The sequence below is a fragment of the Coloeus monedula genome, assembly GCF_965178545.1.
Source record: "Coloeus monedula genome assembly, chromosome: 13".
Taxonomy (NCBI): domain Eukaryota; kingdom Metazoa; phylum Chordata; class Aves; order Passeriformes; family Corvidae; genus Coloeus; species Coloeus monedula.
Window position 1 is genome coordinate 13,352,401 of NC_138793.1, and position 21,271 is coordinate 13,373,671.

The following is a 21,271-nucleotide window of genomic DNA, read 5'->3' on the forward strand; positions in this document are numbered from 1 at the left end:
ATGACGGAGCGGGGGGCAGCCCCGGTGGTTCTCGTGGATGCTCCTGGGGGGGGGGGTCGGGGAGCAGCGCCGGCTGTCCCAGGACTACAGCGGAGGGAGACACGAGGGGTGCCTGGAAATGTGGGACTGGTGGGGCCAGCACAGGGGTTTGCTCCGGAGGCGGCGGAGAAACCCCCAGGGATTATCTCGGGGTGCTGGGTGAGGAGCAGGAGAGCCCCAGGGAGTATGTGAGGACACTGCACTTGGAGATGCCATGGGATGGCCGAGGGCAGTCCCAGAGCTCTGGAGGTGCCGGGGGTGGATGCTGCATCTCCCCAAAGGGTGTTTGACCCCCACTGCCTTCCTGACCCTCCAAGATGTGCTGGAGGCTGAAGTCCTTCCGCAGTACTTACACGACAGCTCTGAAATGTCTCAGTGCACTCGATTATCACGAAGCCATGGGAAAGGCACGGCCGGCCAGCAGACAAACCCTTCCCACAGCCATCCCGAGGCCCCATCCCCAGCCTCCCGGGATCTGGGGGTGCCAGGCTGAGCCCCAACAGACCTCCCTACCCCTCGCAGAGCAGTGACACTCAGATGGGGCAAGGGTTTCAGTGCGAGCCACCTATTCCCCCTCCTGCCAGAAAAGTAGTCCTGATCCCATGCTGATGATGCCCACACTGCTCTGGACGGCGTTGGTCAAGAGCCACCCATAAGGAAACAATTATGGCTCAGCACTCCGGCAGCCGGCTGGAATTTCTCTCCATAAACTCAGTCCCTCAGTGTGGAAACAGGCTGCTCAGCAGCAACGAGCTCAGCAGGAGTGAGGCAGAGCCTGCCCTGGCACACACTGGCAATGACCTGGGGGTCCAGCAACAGGTACCCCCCAGCACTCTGAGAAACTGGCGGGCTTGAGAAGCCACTGCTCGCCTATCCTGGAGGGCTGGCTGTTAAAATTAACCCGCCGTGACTGGGTCTGGAAAGCCCTTTCCCGGGAATGACAGGAATGTCTTTATCCTGGCCAAAGCAGCGCCGGTATGGGGCTGTTTGGGGAACCCACTGCCAGAGACAGTCTTTGTTGTAAACAGGCCAGAAGCCATAAAAACTCCACGAATTCCTCCAATCCCCCTTTTCCTGGGATCAAGTGAGGGCCTGAAACATGCAGGGGATGCACTGGTGTTCCCCCAAACCACAGCAGCCTGGCACGTGTTGGGGTCCCTCGGTGCTACAGGACGGGATGAAGGCAGCACCAGGGGCTGCTCAGGGCCAGGAAAATGCCTGTCACTGTGCTGCGGTTTCGTGACTGTGGCCTGGAAGAATTTCAGTGGTGTTTTTTTTCCTGCTGGGAAGAAGAGCAGGCGGAGAAGCCCTGGCGAGCCAACGTGGCAGGGCTGGGCCAGCCTGGGGCACAGGGTCAAGCAAGATGCTCCATGCCATTCCCTGCCCTTGCTGGGTTTTTGGCTCCACTTGGGAACAAAACTATGATGGCAAGCCCAGCAACAAGGAATGGGCTGTTCTGCATTGCCTGTTTATTTTATCAGGGGGAGCTTAATGCAGGAACATGGAATGGAGTCTGGGGTTAGGTCCACTGCCCCCCGTGTCCCCCGGTGCCAGCTGGGAGTTGAAGCTGTGCTGTTGTCCCTGCCAAGAGCCGGGGACTCAGAGAGGATGTGTGAATGCAGGGAGGGGGCCGAGTGTCAGGCACAGGAGTGTCTCCCCGAGTGAGATGCCACTGGCCACCTCCAGCAGGGCCTCGGAACCAGAGGGTGGAAGTCAGGGTGGTGAGAGGTGGCTGGCAGCCCCGCGTGCTTGTTTTCCAGGGCAGAAGGCCAGGGGTTGCTCCCGTCTTCCCTTCCCCTCCTCCGGTGCTGCTGGCAGCAGGCTGGGTGCTCAGCTGACAGTCACGGGGAAGGCATTAGCAAAGCAAAGGGGAGTTTCCTCGCCCCATTGCAAGAGAAGATGAGGTGCTTTACCCTGACCCTCTCCTCCTGCAACCCTTCCCCATGTCCCCACAACACCCACAGGAGAAGCTGGGCACAGCCTGAAGGTCTCCCGTCATCCATACGCACAGTGGGGGGCAAAACCAGCCCCGTGTTGAGCGCTTGCTCATCTCCATTAAACCCACCAGATCCTCTGGTGGCCAGCAACCGGTGTGCCTGTTCCCTGGTCCGTGTCCCCTGGTCCCTGCCCCAGCAACTGTGCACACCCACGGCGGCCACAGGGATGCTCAGAGGACCACCCGCCGGTCCAGCTGCTCTGCCTGCCCAGCTCGCTGGTGTCTTGCTTCCAGATGCTTGTTTTGGACCTTCTCAAAGTGCTGCAGCAGCTCCGTGTAGTCGATGTTGGAGGCTGCTGTTCTCTTGAAGCTGGTGCTGGGCTTGGTGTTGTCCCTGCAGGGTGGGAAGAGAGAATGAGGGTGGGAAATGGATGTGGATGTTTGGTACTGTGAGCATCCAGCACTGGCAGCACCAAAAGCTTGTCCCGAAGAAGCTGAGCTCAGTAAATCCTAGTCATGCAAATCCTGGTGCTTCATAAAACACCCCTAAAGACATATTTTCTTCCTCCAAACATGTGAGATAGAGCCCAAGAGGTCCTGGGACAAGCAGGGGACAAGGGACATCTGCATCGTGGCTCCACATGAGAGGTTTAATCCCTCTGCCACATGCTCCCATCTATGCCAACCCATTCCAGTCAAAAGCAGTGCGGAAAGGATGCCAGGGCCGTGTGCCTCAGTTTCCATGTCCGTTTTTTCGAGCAAGCAAAAAACATCCAGTGGCAGCAGGAACCCCCAGGGATGCTCACCCCCAGGGATGAGCACCCATGGCAGGAGCCTCCAAATGTGGGCTCCCTCAGGTTCCAGCCATGGATACTCACCCCTGTGCTGTGCCCATGCAAAGAAGGGGGAGACACCAGCCATAAGATGCCCACGGGAAGATGGCAGGCAGCTCTGGTGGCCCTGGTATGTCCCTGGGGAGGGGGCAGCTGTGGCTGGCCGGTTATGAAAGCCGGCTTCCGTGTTTGAAGGAATGTAGGTCAGAGTTAATCAGATGCTCAGGCCGTCTGACAGCTCGAAAAACCCCCACTGCCAGGGTTAGTGGGGAGAAAAAAGGAGGGGGAAGCACATGCAGCCCCCTCTCCGCCCCCCCAATTAAATATCAGCGCTGGGTTGTGGGTAGGAGCTCAGCGCCAGAGGCCATGAGGGATAAAAGCTATCCCAGGGAAGCAGTTAAAAGCCAAGGAGCGACAACAGCGGCGGGGGGTTAATTCAGAAACCTGCCCATCTTGGGAGCTCTTTTTTGTTCCCAGGGCTGCGCCAAGGCAGAGCCAGCTTTATCATCAAACCCCCCCACTACTCATTAGCCAAGGGTTGGAAAGCAAATCCCACTGGCAGCACCCCTGGGCAGGGAGCACGAGGATCTCAGCTGGTCCCCAGGGAGATGCCGCCCTTGCACATCTCACAGATCCCCAAAGGCCAGCAGTGGAAATGGAGCAGCCATCCAGAGGCATTAGCAGGGTGCCAGGCTCCTTTTGGGTGCCGTGAAGGCTGTCCAGGCTACAGGGGGGATGCTTTGGGAGCACCCCCCAGCTGCTGGAGTCTTTCTCCATAAACCTCCTTCCCAGCTCTGCTCGTTTCCATAGCGACCCCACAAGTGAAATTTTCCATCCCGGATGCCAAATGCCTGTGGATGAGGCACAGCCCTCCCAGGGTTACCAAATATAGACACAAAAAACCCCCCGAGCCAACACTCCCAGCCATGGGGACAAGGAGCAGCCACGGCCGCAACGGAGCTGGGGGGTGAAAGCCAGAGCATGGGGCTGAGCCTGGGATTGGGGCTGAGCCTGGAATGGCAGGGATGCTCAGCTGTGGGGGAACAGCTGATCCAGCCCGATGCCGGTCCGTCCCCACAGCACTTACGCGGTCTGCATGAGCTCTGGGTTGGGCACGCACTGGAGGCGGTGGGAGAGGAGCTGGAAGGCGCTGCTCTGGGGCAGCAGCATCAGCAGGCCATAGAGAGCCTTGATCAGGTAGGGGTTGTTCTTCACATCCAGCAGCTGCAGGCGGAGATCTGGAAGCAGACAGAAGAGGATGGGAAGGCAGGGAAAATGCATTTCAACTCCAGCTGCAGTAGCAGGTTCCTCCCACCCACTCTGATAGCCCTGGAGAGGCTCTAAGCCTCTGCCAGCCGACCCATGGGGCACTTGATGGCACCCTTCTCCCCTTTCATTAACCCATCCATCTTGGTGTCCCACACTGTCCAGAAGTCCCTCTCCTTGACACAGCCCCCTGGGGGGCAACTGGCTTCCCAGTCTGCTACTTCTGATACCACTCATCCCTGATACTGTCTGCCTGAGAACACACATGCAACATGGGATTGCTCCTCAGCTTCTGCAGATTCAGCAGTAATACCCACCCCGGAGCATCACATCCAGAGGGCTGGGTGACACCCACCTGGGGACTCTCTGGAGCAGAAGGGATCCCCTCCGCTTGGTTCTGAGGATTACATGTGCTGGGCCTCAGTTCTGCTCAGTAGAGGCAAAACCACCCTCTGGCCCCATCCCTTGCTGTGCTCATGGTGGAAGAGTCTTCTGGAGCCCTAAATACAACTGAAGGAGTAGCCCAGGCGATGGGGCAAGGCCTGAGTCCCATCATCTCACCTCCTGGTTGTCACTTGCACCTCTGGTGTCTCCCAGTGAAGGGAGCCATCCCTAGGGATGCCACTTTGTGGGGCACACATCTGTCCCCTACCCCGAGATGTGCAAACTAAGGTGAGTGTGGTGGGTTACTCTTGATGAATAATTTTGGGGCATGCAAAACCACCACAGACACGTGGCTGCCTCACACATTGGGACAGTCATCCTGGGGATAAGGGACAGGGTCTACTGGAGGGAGCATGACTGGGGGTCTCTACTGCCCAGCTGCTCTAACCCTCTTCCCTTAAATATTTCCCAATACTACCCTGGACCTATATAGGTGCCCCATAAAGTCCTTTCCAGGACATTTCCCAACAACCTCAGTGCACTGCTACACCTTCAATGGGAAGCCCAGGGGCAGCAAACTGACATAATGAGAAATCCCCCCACAGCCCCAGGTCACCCTGCCATGTCCCCTGCCACCATCCTGGCTCCCACTGTCACACCCCTGAGACCCTGGTCAGGCACTGCAATATTACCCAGTGGGGGACCCACACTGCTGCATGCTGGAGAAAACATAAGCTGTTTTTTTAGGGCTTAATTCTTCATTCCTAGAAAAATCCACTTTTTTCTTGCTAAGATCCCCAGTAGCACCCACGCTGCCACCCTGTGCATCCGAGGGTAGCACAGAGGGTTCCCCCCCATCTGACGCCCTCCTCGTGCGACCCTGGAGATGCTCAGTGTGATCCAGGCCCTCCCCCATCCCTTCCTCCATCCCTTTTGTTGGATGCCAGTGCTGCTCGCTCCCTTAACCTATATCTGGGGGGCAACGCTGCCCCCCCCACCGTGCTGCCAGCGTGCCCTTTTCCCGGCGGGCAGCTCCAGCACCGGGCAAACCTCCCGGCAAGAAGTCTCATAACTTCTGCTCTATTTATTTGTGCGGCGGCTGCCGCCTGCGATGGAGGCGCGGGGGGGGGAGCACCGCACGCCGCCCCTTCCCCACCCGGGGTTTCCTCCTTACACGTGAATATGGGGCACTCGATGAGCTGCACCAGCTTGTCCACCTCGGTGAGGAAATCCACGGTGACCTCCAGATCCCCGCTGGATGTGGCTGTTAAGGATGTTACCTTGGAAAAAGGTGGCTGGGTAGCAGCAGATGGCTCGCGCAGGTGATGCCCAGTGTGGACCGTGGCTTTGCCAAAGCCTCCCTGTATCCACAGGTCCTGTGGGATGCGAGCGGGCAGGGAAGAGGCAGGGCTTGCATACAGGCAGGGCTGAAAGGTCTGTAGGGTGGCCAAGGGATGATGGAGGGAGACAGGATGAGCAGGTAGGTACAGGGGAAGAGGCAGGCTGCCCAAAAAGCTGAGAGCAGGCAGGAGGAGTGTTCAAGGGAGGACACTTGCTTTTACCCTCCTGGCCCATGGGGACAGTGTGTCTCCCAGAAGGAATGCCGGTGTGCACTGGGAAGGGAACTTGAGCGTGTTACTGTGCTTCTTCGTTTGGAAAACTACTCAGGGAAGCTTGGGGTTTGCTGGCACATGAAAATAATCTCTCTGCTGAAGGCAGATGGTGAGCTCACCGGGGATTGTGCTGTGCTGGGCACTGCCTGCTCCTCACGAGGCTAGGAGGCCAAAGCCATCATCTTCCTGGGAGGAAGAGGATGTTGAGGAGCCTCCCCTCCTGGGCAGGGGAAGGTCAAGGCTCAGTCAGTGCATGCTTTCCTCTCTTCTCACCACAAAAAAAGGGATGACACCAGGGGAAGGGAGCTGGCACATGCCCAGCACAGGCTGCCCTGCCCCAGTAATGATGGGCTGCAGGCAGGAGGCTGGGCTGGCCTGCAGGGTGACCTTGGTTGCCACAGAGGGACCAAGGGCCAGTTCAGTCCCCACCCTGACAGAAAATCCCCAAAGGATACAATTTCTGGATGAGGTCGTAGGCATGCTTGTAGTTCTGGGTAAGGAAGCAGAGGGACACGGTTGTCACAGGGTTGTGACACCAGGACCGGTACAGGCAGCAGAAGAGGTTACGGCTTTCCTGGGGAAAGAGGGAACCATTGGGGTTTGGTCACCACTGGGAGCACAGACATGGCATGGAGAGCCCCAGGTACCCAGCATCAACCTGCCAGGCTGGCAAGTGCCACCGAGACACAAAGGGATGTTTCTGGACCCACCAAGTCCATCTGGCACTGCCAAGAGCCTCAGCCTCAGGAGATGGGAGACCAGGTGGGCTTTGGGGTGACAGCATGACAAGGTGGCCTTCAGGGCTGCTGTGTCCACCACAGGATGAGGGGCTGGAGGATGACCACCCAAAGGGATACCCCTGCATCACTGGTTTTCAGCAGAAGGAGGAGGAGGAGAAATCCTCCTCCTTCTCTCCCTCCTTGGATGTCACTGGTGCTGGTGGCAGCTGCTCAGCAAATCCTGTGGGCATGTTCCTGGGAGGGACATTTGAGGGACTGCAGGACTCTCCTCCTGCTGTCACTTGTCCCATGGCCCATGTGGGGACAGAGGGAGGAAGGAAACAGCTGCTTGGGGGCTCAGTAAGCCCATTCCCATTCCAGGGAGAAAAGCAAGAGTTGGGCAGAGCTGGGCACATCCTCCAAGTCCATCCTCAGCTCCTGAAGAGTGGAAGAATAAAGAGGCTGCCCGAGCTCCAACCCTGGGACCTACCAGGCAGAGACTGAGCAGCAAGACACACTCCAGGTGGCTGCCAGGTCCCCACCACCCCCACTATGTCCCCTCCAGCTGCTAAGCCTGCTCCTGCTGCTCATACCGGGGTCTTCAGGTCCTTCAGTTGGTTTCTCAGCTGGAAGAGCTCAGAGGACGTCAGCAGGATGGTATTGAGGGTGTGGACCATGGTAGAGGCGAACTTGAGGTCCTCCTCCCTAAGCAGTATGTCTGCCATGGAGTGAAAGATGTTCTCTGCATTCAGAAGTAGACAAAGCTGCCTGTGTATCAGAGAGGAGAGAAACCAGGGGGGAAGGATGGTTAATGAGAACAACCAAAACTCTGATGTGAGCCCACTCCTCCAGAGAGGACCAGGGAGGAGATCTGGGGGCATTAGAAGTTGGGTGAGTGTGATGGTGCCAGAAGGGAGATGCTGCGGGGCAATACCAGGCTCTGCATTTGGAGCATGCAGCTATTCACACCAGGACAAGAACAAAAAACCATAGCTAGGCTGAGACATGTCCCTGGTCATGTTGCTTTGGGGCCTTGCTGACACCCACCACTATGGCTCGTGCCACCTCAAACCTTCCTGTGACCTCTCTCACGAAGTTTCAGTGTCACTTTCCACCTCGACCAGTGTAGGGAGCATGCAGTAGCACCATTGCAGATGGCATGTGATGGCCCAGTCAGACCAATATCCCACTGAGACCGGGGAACATCCCAGTGAGCGTGGCCAGTGGCGCAAAACAATTCCTCCTGGCATTCAGCAAAGCTCTGGAGCCAGAGGCTGCTCTTTGAACTCCTCCAGGCTCCAGCTGCCAGGAGATCCGGTGCTGAGTGGCTCCAGAGCTCCAGCTGGTGAAGCTGGAAGATGTCTCTGCTCCACTGGATATCCTGCCAGCAGCACTCTCCCCAAAACACAGTGTAACCAGCACTGCAGCCCACGCTGATCTGCCTGGCTGGGTCACAGCAGGAATGTCCTGCTTAACAAACCTTGAGGCATTCCCAAGATTTTCAACATTTTTTTAGACCAGAAACAAAAAAACAGATTTTTTTTTTCTCCCACATTTGTTTGGATTTTGGGATTTCCTGTTTTTCTCCAGGCTGTTGCCTTCCTGGGCAGTTTGTATGAGGACACCTGAAATGCTACCCAGTGCCAGCTTAGATCCCCAGTGTGGGGACTGGAGAGACACAGGGAAGTCTGCCTGGCTCCCCGGCATCCCAGCTTTTCCTGAAACTGGGATGCTCCCTGGCTCACCACATTTCCCCATGGGCTGATGGGGAACCTTGGCACCAAGGCATCCCCCAGAGCAACTCTGCTTTCCCCCAGCTCCTACCAAGCACAGTTCCCCATCAGATACTCTTAGCTGGACATCAAATTTCCCCCTGGAGGCATCTCTGAGAGGATTAAGAGGCAAAACAATAAGCAACTGTTTGGGCTGCTGGGTGGGAGGCATTCACTAGCTGCCTGGTTTGGCCGGGAGATGAGAGGTACACCTAAACTTCCCCTGCCTGAAAGTCATGTTTTCACCTCCTGGGGTGAGGAGGAAGAAGGATGTGAGTTTCCAGCCCCTGGTCCTGTGAGGATGGACCAGAGGAAGACTATTTGGCTCTAGTTAGACACCAAAAACCATACCCTAAAGCCTGGTGGTTTAGGGACGCAGGAGGAGAATGAAGATACAGATCTTCTCTCCTTAACACACGGAGGAAGAAACCCCCATCTTCTTCCCACCTCTTCGTCCTGCCAAATAATCCCTTCCCTCCTCACCCAGCCCCGGCTGCTCTCCATCGACAGCTCCTGCATCCCGCGTGGCTGCCGCCGGACAATGAGATGCTCTGTGCGGGATTTTACGTAACCCAACCCGGCGATCGCCCTGGACCCTGCTAAAATGGAACGGGCTGTGATAAATAAGCTCATTTATCCCAATTATTCTTACGTAACCAGCTGCATTCATGGGGATGAAAACGCTTCCCTGATTTCTCGCCGCTTGGACGCGGGCTGGCTGGAGAAGGGAGAGCGGTGGGAAAGTGAGGCATGGAGGGAGGAAAGGGGAAGGCAGAGGCTTTTAGTCCAGCCTGATGGAGCCAAAAGCAAATCAATAGCTCAGAGTTGCAGGCAGGATCCAGTCACTGCCAGCTGCAGCAGAGCAAGCCCAGCCTGGGCAGGACCAAGCCCAGCCCAGGAGTAAGCTGGCTCCATGCTACCCTTCTCCAGCTGGGGGGATAAGTGGATGCCCCATCCTTGCCAAGCTTCCTCCAGCAGCCGTGCTGGGCACTTGGACCATGAAGTAGGACGGTTTACTGTGCCCAAAGAAGGGATGAGTCCTCCAGGGACAAACACTGGGACAGTTTTAGTGTCAAGAGTGAAGTGGTTGGTGCACCAGTACAGCCAGGACTGGCTGCGCTGCTCGTGGCTGGTGGGGAGCCAGTGTTTTATACCTTCCAGGCAGGAAGACTATGGCAAGAGCTTAAACAAGAAAAACTGCCAGGGAGTACTGAGGGCAATTCAGTGACCTCCAAAGCTCTCCCATCACAAAAAGGATGCCAGTCAGGTTCCCCCTTCACCATTTCTCCGTGGAAAAAGAAGGCTCTTGCTTTCCATAAATAGGAGCTCTGCCATTTGTCTGGTGATCGCTGTGCTCACAGTGAGCAGGGGGCTGAATGCGAGCTGCTTTCTAATTTAAGGCCTGGTTTTGATTAGTGGGGAAGGGTTGGGATTGTCCCCCCTCCTTTCAGTGGCACTGGGGAACTGGAAACTGTCAGGGTGTTAGAGGAGTAGTTGTGTGAAGACGGTTTCCCTGCTTCAAAGCTGTGTCACCCCACGGGGATGCTGTCCTGCTTGGGCACCATCCCCTCCAGCTGCCCCCAGGTTCTCTGGGAGCCACCAGCAGAATGAGCTTGCCAGTGCACAGCATCCTCCTATGGCACTGGCAGAGACCTCAAACTCCCCTCCACGAAGCCCCTTGGTCGGCATATCCCAAAAGCAGACCCCAAAGGAGGGGACAACTGGCTGGTCCTGCAGCTGCTGGCCTCCATGACAGCAGCCAGCAGCTGAGCCCAACTGCCAGCACCAGGTGGCTGCTCGTGGCGTGGGAGGGTCCCCAGGAGCCCATCCCCTGGGAGGCTTTGATGGCATGAGGGGAACGCCAGGCTGACTGGGAGGAGGCAGGGAAAGGGGCTGAACAGAGGACAGGTGGCTTCAACTGAGATGCCGGTGGAGTGGCTGTGGAAGGGAACAGGGAAGAGGGGACAGAGAGTGGAAGCCACACCCCTTATACATACACACCATAAATATATCCCAGATATATACATCCCATAAATATATGTGTATATATATATATATATACATGCAGACTTTATATATCTCCCCAAATATACATGATGTGATGACGGAAGGAACCAGCTAATCCCCCTGAAGCATCATTCCAGCAAGATGCCTCTCCCTGGAGCTCTCCCTGCATCCCTGTGGGTGACGTGCATCCTGTTGCTCATGGGGACTCAGACAGTCCCCCAAGGATCTCCTGGCATAGAATAAGAGGGGAAGAAGTGTCGCCAGGGAGGCAGAAGCCACAGAGCATCATGGCACACACTGGTTACGTTAGGCAGCCGGCAGCGCAGGCACATGGCGATAATGAAATGTGGTATTCAGGCCATTAAAATTTAACTCCTTAAATTAAAAGGGTTATTCAAGCCTTTCTGATGGAGCCAAGGAATGTGGCTGCAGGCAGATGGGAGGCAGCATCCGCCTGTAGCGTGATGATGGGGGACACCTTGAGCCACCGTGGGGCTCCCAAGGGACCCAGCAGGTCACCTCCAGCCCCTGCTGCAGTCACAGGACCCTGCCCACCCCCTTGCCTGACCCCTTGACAACACGAGGCTGGCCAAGGGAAGAGCCACAGAGGGCACCACAAGCTTTGTGTGGCCATGTTACCCTGGGGTCCCCCTGTACCTCTGATGCAGCAGTCACCAAGTTGCCAGCACAGCAACGTCAATTGCAATGAATTCCCATCACACAAACGGTTGGTAGAGTGGGATAAGGCACGGGAACAAGCAGAACAGGGATCATACAGGGGCAGGGAGCTGCTGCAGGGCAATCTGCTGGAGCCCAGAGGATGTTGGCAAGATGGGGCGGCTTTAGAGCCACATCTCCAATTAAGGACAAGCCCCGGCGTTCCTCCCAGCCCTCTTGCTTTGACAACTCGATGCCTGGAAACCGGCTAATCTAAACATCATCCTTTCAGGGAGCTGTCAGAGCTCCCATCCTGCCCGCTCGTCCCTTTAACCACTTCAGCCCCGTCCCCTGCCCCGAGCCACCGTGCAGGAACAGGGTGGCGGAGGGTCAGGCCAGACCAATGCTTGCTCAAAGAGGGTGAACATTTGTGTTTCCCTAAACTTAAAAAAAAGTAAGATGAGATCCAGTCTCACTGCAGAACCACCTCCTCCTCTGGGATCTGTGGGGTGCCTGAGGGGAAACACTGGTCCCTGTTGCTCGGCCATGCTGAGCACCGTCCCGCTGTGTTCAATTAAGCAGGTGCTTCTTCATTAAGCACTAGTGATTTGCTTTATTAGCTCTGGGCTAATAGACATGGGGCCCCAGCAGGGAGAGGATCATGTCTCGTCCCACTTCCAGCAACTGGGACAGAGCCTGAGCTGTGGAAGGAGCTGGCTGAGGCCTGGGAGTGATCCTCTGAGGGGTTCTGCTCCACTTTTCTGCTCATGGGTCTCAGAACAACTTCCACAGCTGTGAGGAGGGCAGAGCCCTTCCATGCTTCCTCCCAACCGTCCTCTTCCTCTGCTCCCTTCCTCTCTCCTCCCAAAGGCTTTCCCCACCCTTCCTCCACACCCCAGGCTCCCCAGCAGATGCCCCAGCTTAACCCACCTAGCCAGGGAATCCACAGCCTCCATGGTGCCCACTTGCCCATCCCCATCCCCCTGAAATTCTCTTGCCAGGAAAAGCAGCATCCTCAGCCTGGCCCAGCAGCTGGGATCCTTTAGGAATTTGCAGAGGAAGCACAGATAAAATTAGGTTGGGAAGGGGAGAAGGAGAAGAGAGCAAGTGGGGAAAGCAGGAGGATGTCATTGTACCATCCTTTCCCTCCACATTAGCAAAGAAAATCCCAGTCCTCCATTTTAATCCCCCCCTTTCCTGAATCCAGGCTCCAGAGCTGCTCCTCTGGGCAAGGGAAACCATGGCAACCCCAGCAGCTCCTGCTTTACAAAATTCATAGCGTTTTATGTAAGGAATTTTGAATGGTTTGGGAAGTTTAGGAGTAGGAGAGCTCCTTCTGCAAGAGGCAGGTCTGGGGAGGAGAAGGACCCTCATCAGCTTTGGTTTCTTGGAATGGTTACCAAGCTCCCCAGGGAAACTTGGTGAAAGCTGCAGCCCGGAGATGTGCATATCCTGGGAGGCAATGTGTGGATCTGGGAAGGAGATGTGTGGATCTGGGAAGGAGATGTGTGGATTCTGGGAAGGAGATGTGTGGATTCTGGGAAGGAGATGTGTGGATTCTGGGAGGAGATGTGTAGATCTCAGAAAGCCGGAGGAGACAAGCCCTGCGCTGCCTTTGCTTGAAAAGGGAAAGGTGCAGAGTGTTTCACTGCAAACAAGAAAACCCTCCCACGAAGCGTCTGCTTGGCAGCAGCCGTCAGTGTGACAACTGCCGAAGGAGCCGCGCTGCCAGCTCAGTGCTGGGCTGCGGCCACCTCAGTGTCAGGCACTCCCCAGGGATCCCTGGGGATCCCCAGAGCAACCAAGACGGATGTCTGAGAGGAACACAGCACAAATGTACATTAGTATTTCAGGCCAGCTTCAACTGGTGAAACAGCATCTTGATCCTGCAGAGCCTCAGCCTGTGGCTTCTGCTCTTCCTGATGCTCCCCTTGGACATCACTCCATCGGGAGGTCCCTGTCCTGGCCAGCAGGATGGTGTCCCTGCTGCTTACTAAAGCTGATAGTCCAGCCTGAAGCTGGGGACATCCACCTTCACTTGTGATGAACCCAGCCTTGTTTCCACCTTGGACATGCCTGGAGAACAGTGCCCTTCAATGAGATCACCTTCAGTTCTCCAAGCAGATATCCAACACCTCCGGACATTTTTATGATCAGTGAGATACCTGCAGGTCCATACCAAACAGGAGAGGGAAACAGGGCTGTAGCAAGGGGAAGGAAGAGTAATATCCTTTGGGATAGGCCAGAAGCTAAAGGACAACTAAATTTGGAAACTTGATGGTCCACTCAGCCCAAGGTATGGCCCAACTTTTAGGCATAACACAGATGAATGTGGCAGCTCCCCCAAGGTGAAGCCCACTAGATAGACAACCAGCATCAGCCTCCAGCTGCTCAAGCTGGTATGTCCCAGGAGTTTCCTTGAGGAAACTTTATTGTGACTTCTGGATAAAGCTATCCTGCCCACAGAATTCGGGAATGGTTTGGCTCGGAAGGGACCTTAAAAACTATCTCGTTCCAACCCTCTGCCATGGGCAGGGACACCTTTCACTACACCAGGCTGCTCCAAGCCCCATCCAACCTGGCCATGAGCACCTGCACTGATGAGTCATTGGCGACCTGCAAAGCTTACAAAATCCTGTAGGAACATCTGAGCATCTACAGGAGGCTCACTTGACAAACAGGCAAACCTGCCCTTCCAAACCCTCTAGGACAGCAAAAAATTACCTCCCTGAAGCACTTCTTTTCCATCTTTTAAACTTGCCAGTGACTCGACGGCGAGATGGGTGGCAAATGCAAGTCTTGCCCTGGGCTCTTGGGGCTTCAAGCCCCAGGCAGGAGGCACCAGCAGCAGCATTAGAGCACATGCCTGGCTCCAGCCACCACCGAAGCTGAGAGGAACAACTCATTCAGTGCTCGCAGTTCAAGTGAGCCCTACAGAGCCTGCTCCCAGAGGGGCACCTACACCGGGCACTGATGTTTTCAGGCAAGCTCTGTTAGGAAGGGGAGGAAGGGTAGGGGCTGGCTTGGGAGGGGGGGAGAAGTGTAGAGCAGCAGCAGATCCTTTCTTCGAGACGTCCGCTTCCCTTTCAGGCTGACAGCTGTGGCCTAATTTTCAAGAAAACTGACAAGCGCCTTATTTCTCCCCCTATAATTTCTTATCACTGCAAATAAAATAGGTTAAAGGAGCGGGTGCAGAGCTGTGGCAACAGGAGCTGGGAGAGGCTGATCCTGTTCAGGGCACGCACAGCTTGTACAGAGATGGGAGCTGCTGTCCCTGCGCTCACCCTTCCCCATCACTTTGCTTTAAGATGAAGAAATAAAGTGCTTTTGTTTCTAAAAGCATGGCCAAGGAGCAGGTTGTTGTCCTACAAGTGCATGAGCCTTTGGACCTCCCTGCAGGGAAGGCAGATTTGGGGGAAAATGGTCCTGCTGGCCATCTCTATACCTCTGAAAGCAGAGGGATAGAATATGGCAGTAATACACATGAAGCTTTCCAGAAGGAAGGAAAGAGAAGAGACTGGGAAGAGGTGGCAGCATCTTATGGCTCAAGGATAAGTGTATCCTGGGGTGGGAGGTGAAGCTGTCTTGTCTCTTCTGCCAACAACTCGAGCACATGCTGGAGCTCAGGGAAGGAGGTGCCTGTAACTCAGTGAGCCCTGCTGCACTTCCTACTCAAGTGTCAGCTGAAAAAATACCCCATTTATTGCCATGGTTTAGACACCCCAGATGTTATTTCAGCTTTAGTGCCAGGCTTGCCCCCATGCCCCCTGCCTCTCAGCATTCCAGTTGGATCACAATGCCTCCCTGCCTTCCGAGCCAGGATCCCTGGAGGGATCCCAAGGAGGGATGCAGCCTGAGGAGCCTTGCTCCCTCAAACCCTCCAAGGCCCACAGATGCACGAGAGGAGAGCAGATGGATGGTCCCTGCCCTGCCAGGACCATAAGAGAGCACCCAGTGCTATGAGGGGACCAGCTCCAGGTGCAGCTGAACATGAAGAGCAGCTCATGCACGAAGGGAAGGAGCACTGAGTGGCAGGAACTCCAGTCAGGGTGGCTTTTGCACAACTCTGTGTTTTCAGTGAAGAGTTAAAAGTGTCCCATCCAGAGATATCTGAGGACATCCCATCCTGGGAGCAGAGTGCCCAGCTGGACTCACTGGCTGAGGTGAGCTCTTCTCAGTTTTTAACTGAGTGTGCCCTGTACCTGGGGGATAACCCTGAGCAAGATTCCCTGGAGACAGGTGGTGGGAAAAACACTGTTACTCAGCCTGATTTCCTGTCTTGGCTCTTCCCTCCACAAAGATGAATAAACCGAGTTGTCACAGCTGCAGAGCCAGAGAAGGAAACACCATCAGAATACCCGAGCCCCAACCAACAGGATCAGACAGGTTAAGCTGCTTCCCCCATGATGAGGGTCCTCACCCCATCAGCCAGGCAAAGAAAATTTGGGAGACACTTTGGAAGCTGCTTGTGCTGAATCCCTGCTCTGCAGAACACGACAGTCAGCAAGCAGGGGAGCTGTGGGCTCCTCTCCCCACAGCCCAGTTCGTCTTCTCCCAGCTCCCTCCCTTCCACAGCCTGCTTTTCCACAGCGTTCCTGCTGCGATCCTAAGGAAAGTGCTGGGAGGAAGCAGATATCCCTACCTGGGGACCTGCCCTTTGAAGGAACTTGACCATTTTGTGAGGATTTTCCTCTCCTACACACATTTCCCCTTCCTCCCCTCCACCCTCTCACTGACCCAAATTAATCCCAGCCCACGCCGGCACTGCTGCTCACATGTGGTTCCCATTTTTCTACAGGAAAACCCATCAAATCCTTCCAAGCAGCTCCAAGTATGGCTGGTCCTGGAGCAGCTCTGGTGGGTTATGACAGCAAACTCATTTCCAGGGCCTGGTGCACCCCAGCTCATCCAGCCCCTCCAGCTCAGTGGAGGAACCTCCTGTCCCTCCCTGGGGGTCCAGTCCCAGGAAGGAGCTGGCCAGGGCTGGCCCAGCTCCTGCTCTCCCAGCAGGGATAATCCTTAGACAGGGCAACCAGGCTCCTCCCTTGTGAAGGTCACACTGTTGGTGACTGCTGGTGCATTATGACTCTAGAGTCAACCTCTCCTCTAGGGGAAGCTGGGTTTTCCCCCTCTGGCTCCTGCTTCAAGGGGCTGGGGTATCAGAGAGCCCAGAATGATGTCCCAGAGCCTCAGTGAATTAAAACCTCGATAAGCACATGCTCCTGTGGGCTCGTGGAGCCCACTGTGTGATGTAAAAGAGGCAATTTGAGAGCTGGGGGTTTTTAGAGTTACAGTGGGGTTGCTGGCTTCCATCCAAAATTCCCATAGGAGCCTGAGGAGAGCCTGGAAGGCATTCACGGTGCAAGGCTGGGGCAGAGGGAGAATGCAGGAAAGCAGAGCCTGTTTACCACCACATCACTGTAACACTGTTCTGGATCTCCAGGCACGGGGTTTTACATGGCAAGTGGGGGAGAGGAGGTTTTGGGGAGCAGGGAGAGTTAAAGGGAGGCACAAAGGAATGGGCTGGAGATAAGCGAGGAGAAGCCCACTGACCTCTGTAAAACTGGGAATGTTCACCACCCTGCTCCATCACCCTGTGCCTGGCCAGGGCCTTGGGTGGGAGGGAGTCCCTCTTTCTGCTTTGCAAATGGGCAAAAAAAAAAAAAAAAAAACAACCTAAAAAGCTTTCTCCGGTTCCTCCTCTCAGCCAGGCACGAGGAGGGGGATGGCGAGTGCACAGTTCATTAAAGCCGGAGGGCAGGCGGCCAGCGAGCATCCTGGCAGGCAGAGCAGTGGATTTTCGCAGGCTCGCTGCCTCCCGACACAGAAGCTTCCCTTGTAGCACTCACAGCTGTTTGGATTTTACCCGAGTTCATATCACAGTTTATCAAAGAGGCTCCATTTTTTTTCCCCTTCTTTTTTTTTTGCACTTTTCTGAGTACAAGCCAAACGGTTCCCGCAAAAACAAACGCAGGTTTTGTTCTGCATTGCAGTGGCATGGAGGGTGGGAGAGAGGAAGAGGTGACACGTGTCCCCCCTCCAGCCCTGATTCACTTGCAGAGGGATTTTCAGGGCATGGGTTTGGCAATGGGAGCTGGAGGGGGCACAGTGGCATCAGCACATCCAAAGGAAGGAGCAGGAGTAGGTTCTGCATCCCAGCAATGGATGCCTCCAGATCATCAGGAGGTATTGGGATGTTCAGCCAAGGAAAATGTGTGTCCAGGGGAGCTCAAGAGTATCCAGGCCTGGGAGAAGAGGAGGATTTTGGTTAGCTCCAGCTCCTGAGTCTCTCCCAGCGAGGGGCTGAGAAGTGAGGACAGCACAGCAGGAGGAAAGGACAAGATTAGGGATGAGTTGGGAGCCAGGATGGGGCCGAGGGGACATTGGCTCACTGCAGTATAGTGGCATTCTGCAGTTGTGGCATCCTCTTATTACCAAAACAAACACCCACTGGCTCTGTACAGGATCCCCAGCGCATCCCTTGCTATCCAAATCTGCGGCTAAACCCCCATCCCACCCCCTCCCGACAGCCCTCACTGGGATGCTGGCAGGCAGCCCTTCCCTTCCCACTCTCCCAGACAGAAAGCACAGCCCTGGGAATGCCAGGCAGGCCAGTCAAAAGCGATTTAACATGCACCTCACTGCTGGCCTGCCAAGAGCATCGGATGGATGTCTGTGCTCCACACTCCTCCAGCCCTGTGCTCCCCTCCTCTGATTCCTCATCCTGGTTAGCAGGTTCAAACTCACTTTGCATCTTTTTCCCTATTTTTTGTGGAGAAACTGGTGTTGTACAGTCAGCCCCAGCCTCTCAGAGGCAAAAAAGCCCTGTCATGCCCAAAAACAGGGACTGGCCACCCCAGCCCCAAGGACATCATGCACAGCCCTTCATGCACCCAGTGTGACCTGCTAGTGCTTGTCCTCAGCTCTGCCCTCCTCATTATCCAGCTCTCCACTGGCCTCATCCCAGCAGGACTTTGAGACCTCAAGAACAGTCAGAATTTCCAGCCAGGTGAACTTTTCCCGTCTGCTGGAACTATAAATCTGTGGCCCCATCATGAGACTTGGGATTTTCCAGCTCTCCAGCTAATGCCATAAACTGGCTGAACAACCTTCTGTGTTCCAGCCTCTGTCTTCCAGAGTGGATGGAGAACCAACCAGCCCTCCTGGCCAGCCCCCACAGGGTTCAAGCATCGCCCCAAAGGCCAAGGGCCATCTCCAGTCAAATGGACAATCCCACCAGGTGCATCACATGGGAGGTGGTTGAAAAGTCATGCCAGGGCCTCTTCCAAGCAGCTTAACCTCAGAAAACACCTCGTGAGAAGGTGCCAGGCAGTGGGGAGGTTTGTTTAACAGCTCTATAAAACAAGCTGAGACAACCCCTGCATGCGGGCCCCTGCCTGGGGAGCAAAGTGCTGACTCAGGCATCCTCTCTGCCCCAGGGTGCCACTGCTCTGCGAGAAAATAGCCTTGCTGGGTTTAAGAGTTAAGCCCTGCACTTCAAAGCATCCACACATGACATGCATAGGGATGTCTCAGCCACTCAAGCACATCCCATACCCCAGAGGGTTCATTTGCTGTGGCAAGGTACATCAGCCATGAATGTCTGAGCTGTTCCATCTCAGAGAGCAGCAAAAAGCTGGCTGCTTTGGCGCTAGGCTTGACTCAGCCAGCTGAACCAGTTCCTGGAGCTCAGACTGACCCTGGGGACAGCACAGGAACTGCACAACCAGCTCTGGGGAGGTATAAGACGGGAGAAGACAGCTCCTTGCAAGGACAGCCAGCCCTATCCTCACACCATGCTCCAAGCAGCAACGCTGATGTCCATGCAGTAGGGCTTAACCTCTCCCTTAATCCCCCCATCCCACAGCGCTGGTACCAACCAACAGGCATTAAATCCAGCCTGTAAATCTCGGCGTGAGCTGAAAAGCTCGGTGCCGCTCTGCTGCCTGCCTCCTGAGCAGCCAAGCAGCTTTCCCTCCACAGGGCTCCTGCCCGGAGGACAGCCGTGCTGCTCCAAGGAGCCATGTGACGCGCTGGAAGCTCCTCCGCATTTTTCTGCTGCTCCAAGCCACCGTCGGGAGGTCAGCAGCTGAATGGGAATATTTGCTTCTAGCTTAGGGGCTCTGTAGAATCCAGGACAGCCACGTGCCAGCCAGGGCAATCAGCAAGAAGGGTGGAAGGCCTCAGATCTGCTTATCAAGGTGGGAGGTAACACTGATGGTCCTGCCTCTGACAACACTTTGGGAGCAACCTTTGAGTGCAAACATGCCTGGCTTGAGAGGAGAAGGCAGCACTTGGTATTCTTAGTCTTGAAGGCAGACTAATTTTTCTGGCTTCCAGCCTAAAAAAAGTCACAAGCGACAGTAAGAGAGAACTGACCCCCAAAGGAACCCAGTCAGCTGCAATGCAGAAAACTGATGCCAAGCCAAAAAAAAAATTTGGAAGAGATCATGGGAGCAGGTTTCCCTCCTTTCTCTAGGGGAGAGGGGTGGGACAGCATGAGACTCCGTGGGGCTCGTACCACTGGAATCCCCTCAGCACATCCTTTGCCCAGACATTCATGAGGCATTTAAACAGCTTTGAAGAGCCTTCTCCTGGATGTTGCTCTTCCCTTCTCTCAGATCATAGATGACAGAATATTCTGAGCTGAAAGGGACCCACAAGGATCAAGTGCTGGGGCTCAACTCGGCATGTGAGCTCTACCACACCCATAAGCTTTCTCTCTGTGAGGTCCCCTTGGATTGAGGGGATCCTAATCCTAAAGTCCTTGGCACAGATGAGGCATCACACCATGGTTTGATGGGCACTGGATCCCACTGGGGGAGGCAGCAAACCAATCCATCTCTTGGATGCACAAACAGCACTGGCAGAGGGACCAAGTGCCAGTGTTCAGTTATTCCCCAGCCTGGTGGTCACAGGCAAAGAAGAAGAAATTCTCTGGATACTTCCTTATGAATGATAGAAGTTTTTGGAGCTGTTTCCCTGTTATTTTGAAGGAAGTTGGTGTTGCCACTTAGCTCCAACCTGTCTTCTCTGGCAAAGCATCTCGAGATACCCACCTTGGGGCTGGGGTTACTGATGGTGAGACCACTTGTCCCAGCCCCTACCTCTGCCTGAGCCAGGCTTGGAGGATGACTTCTGCCAACGAGGGCTGCAGGTACTTCTCCCACCATCTCCTAGCATCAGACAGGCTCTGGAGCAGTTCTGTATGTCTTGGGGACCACAGATCCTTACACAGCAAGAGATGGTCCCATCTCCTGCAGAGATCACTGGTCAAAACCCACTTCCATCCCCAAGGATGTAACGTACCATAACCTCTGTCTCTGGGACTCTGAGGACATATCAGGAGAGTGACTAAAGTCCTTTCAGAGTCAGCAACCAAGCATGAACAAACTTGAGTTGGATTAGAAATAAACTACCTTTAATCGCAGACCCCCTATGTGACCTCATGGACCTTTGAATTTGCCCACCAGCAACGTGACAGGGAAAACTGCTGTGCTGTGCTTGAATAGAACCCCTGTCTCCCATTTCCCTTTCCTGTGAACACTAATCCTTCAGCTGGAAATCATTGCCTAAACGTAACAAGCCTATTTTCCTTCCCTGCTTCACTGTTCCCAGACCAGCCTGGGAAAGAGGCAGCAGTGGTCCTGGACCACACTTTAGCAGACCCTGTCCCAGTCTCTCAAGCATCCCCCTTGTGCTCTCCAGCGCAGGATGAAACATCACCAGCATCTCTCAAGTCAAACATGAGGCCGGCTTCTCACCCTGCTGTGCGAAACAGCTGAGCTGGCTTGTGGATAGGGGAGGGATGTAACGTGGGAACGCGCATACGGCTTCAATTTGAAAAGTGGCTAAAAATAGCTCCACGAGGCTCCCACGTTCACTGAGTCTCTCCAGCAAGAGACCAATCTTTGCCAGAGAGTCCTGTAGAAGTTTTTCTCCTCTTTTCTCATCTTGCTTTTTCTGGAAGCAGCAGAAATGTAGTTTACACCAGTCCTCTACCCACCATCAGTAGGTTTCAGAGTTAATCGCTGGTACCTGAGGG

General features: G+C 55.1%; 1 protein-coding gene across 1 annotated transcript in view; it reads right to left on the reverse strand.

The window, feature by feature from the left end:
* Positions 1-2,056: 2,056 nt before the first annotated feature.
* The window catches only part of VAC14 (VAC14 component of PIKFYVE complex), a 58,863-nt gene continuing 39,648 nt past the window's right edge, over positions 2,057-21,271 (reverse strand). The window contains exons 15-19 of the mRNA XM_082289975.1: positions 7,384-7,558; positions 6,527-6,645; positions 5,633-5,712; positions 3,896-4,046; positions 2,057-2,369 (exon numbers count right to left, since the gene is read on the reverse strand). Coding sequence (XP_082146101.1) covers positions 2,207-2,369; positions 3,896-4,046; positions 5,633-5,712; positions 6,527-6,645; positions 7,384-7,558 — 688 coding nt within the window. The 3' untranslated portion in view covers positions 2,057-2,206. The remainder of the gene's footprint in view (positions 2,370-3,895; positions 4,047-5,632; positions 5,713-6,526; positions 6,646-7,383; positions 7,559-21,271) is intronic.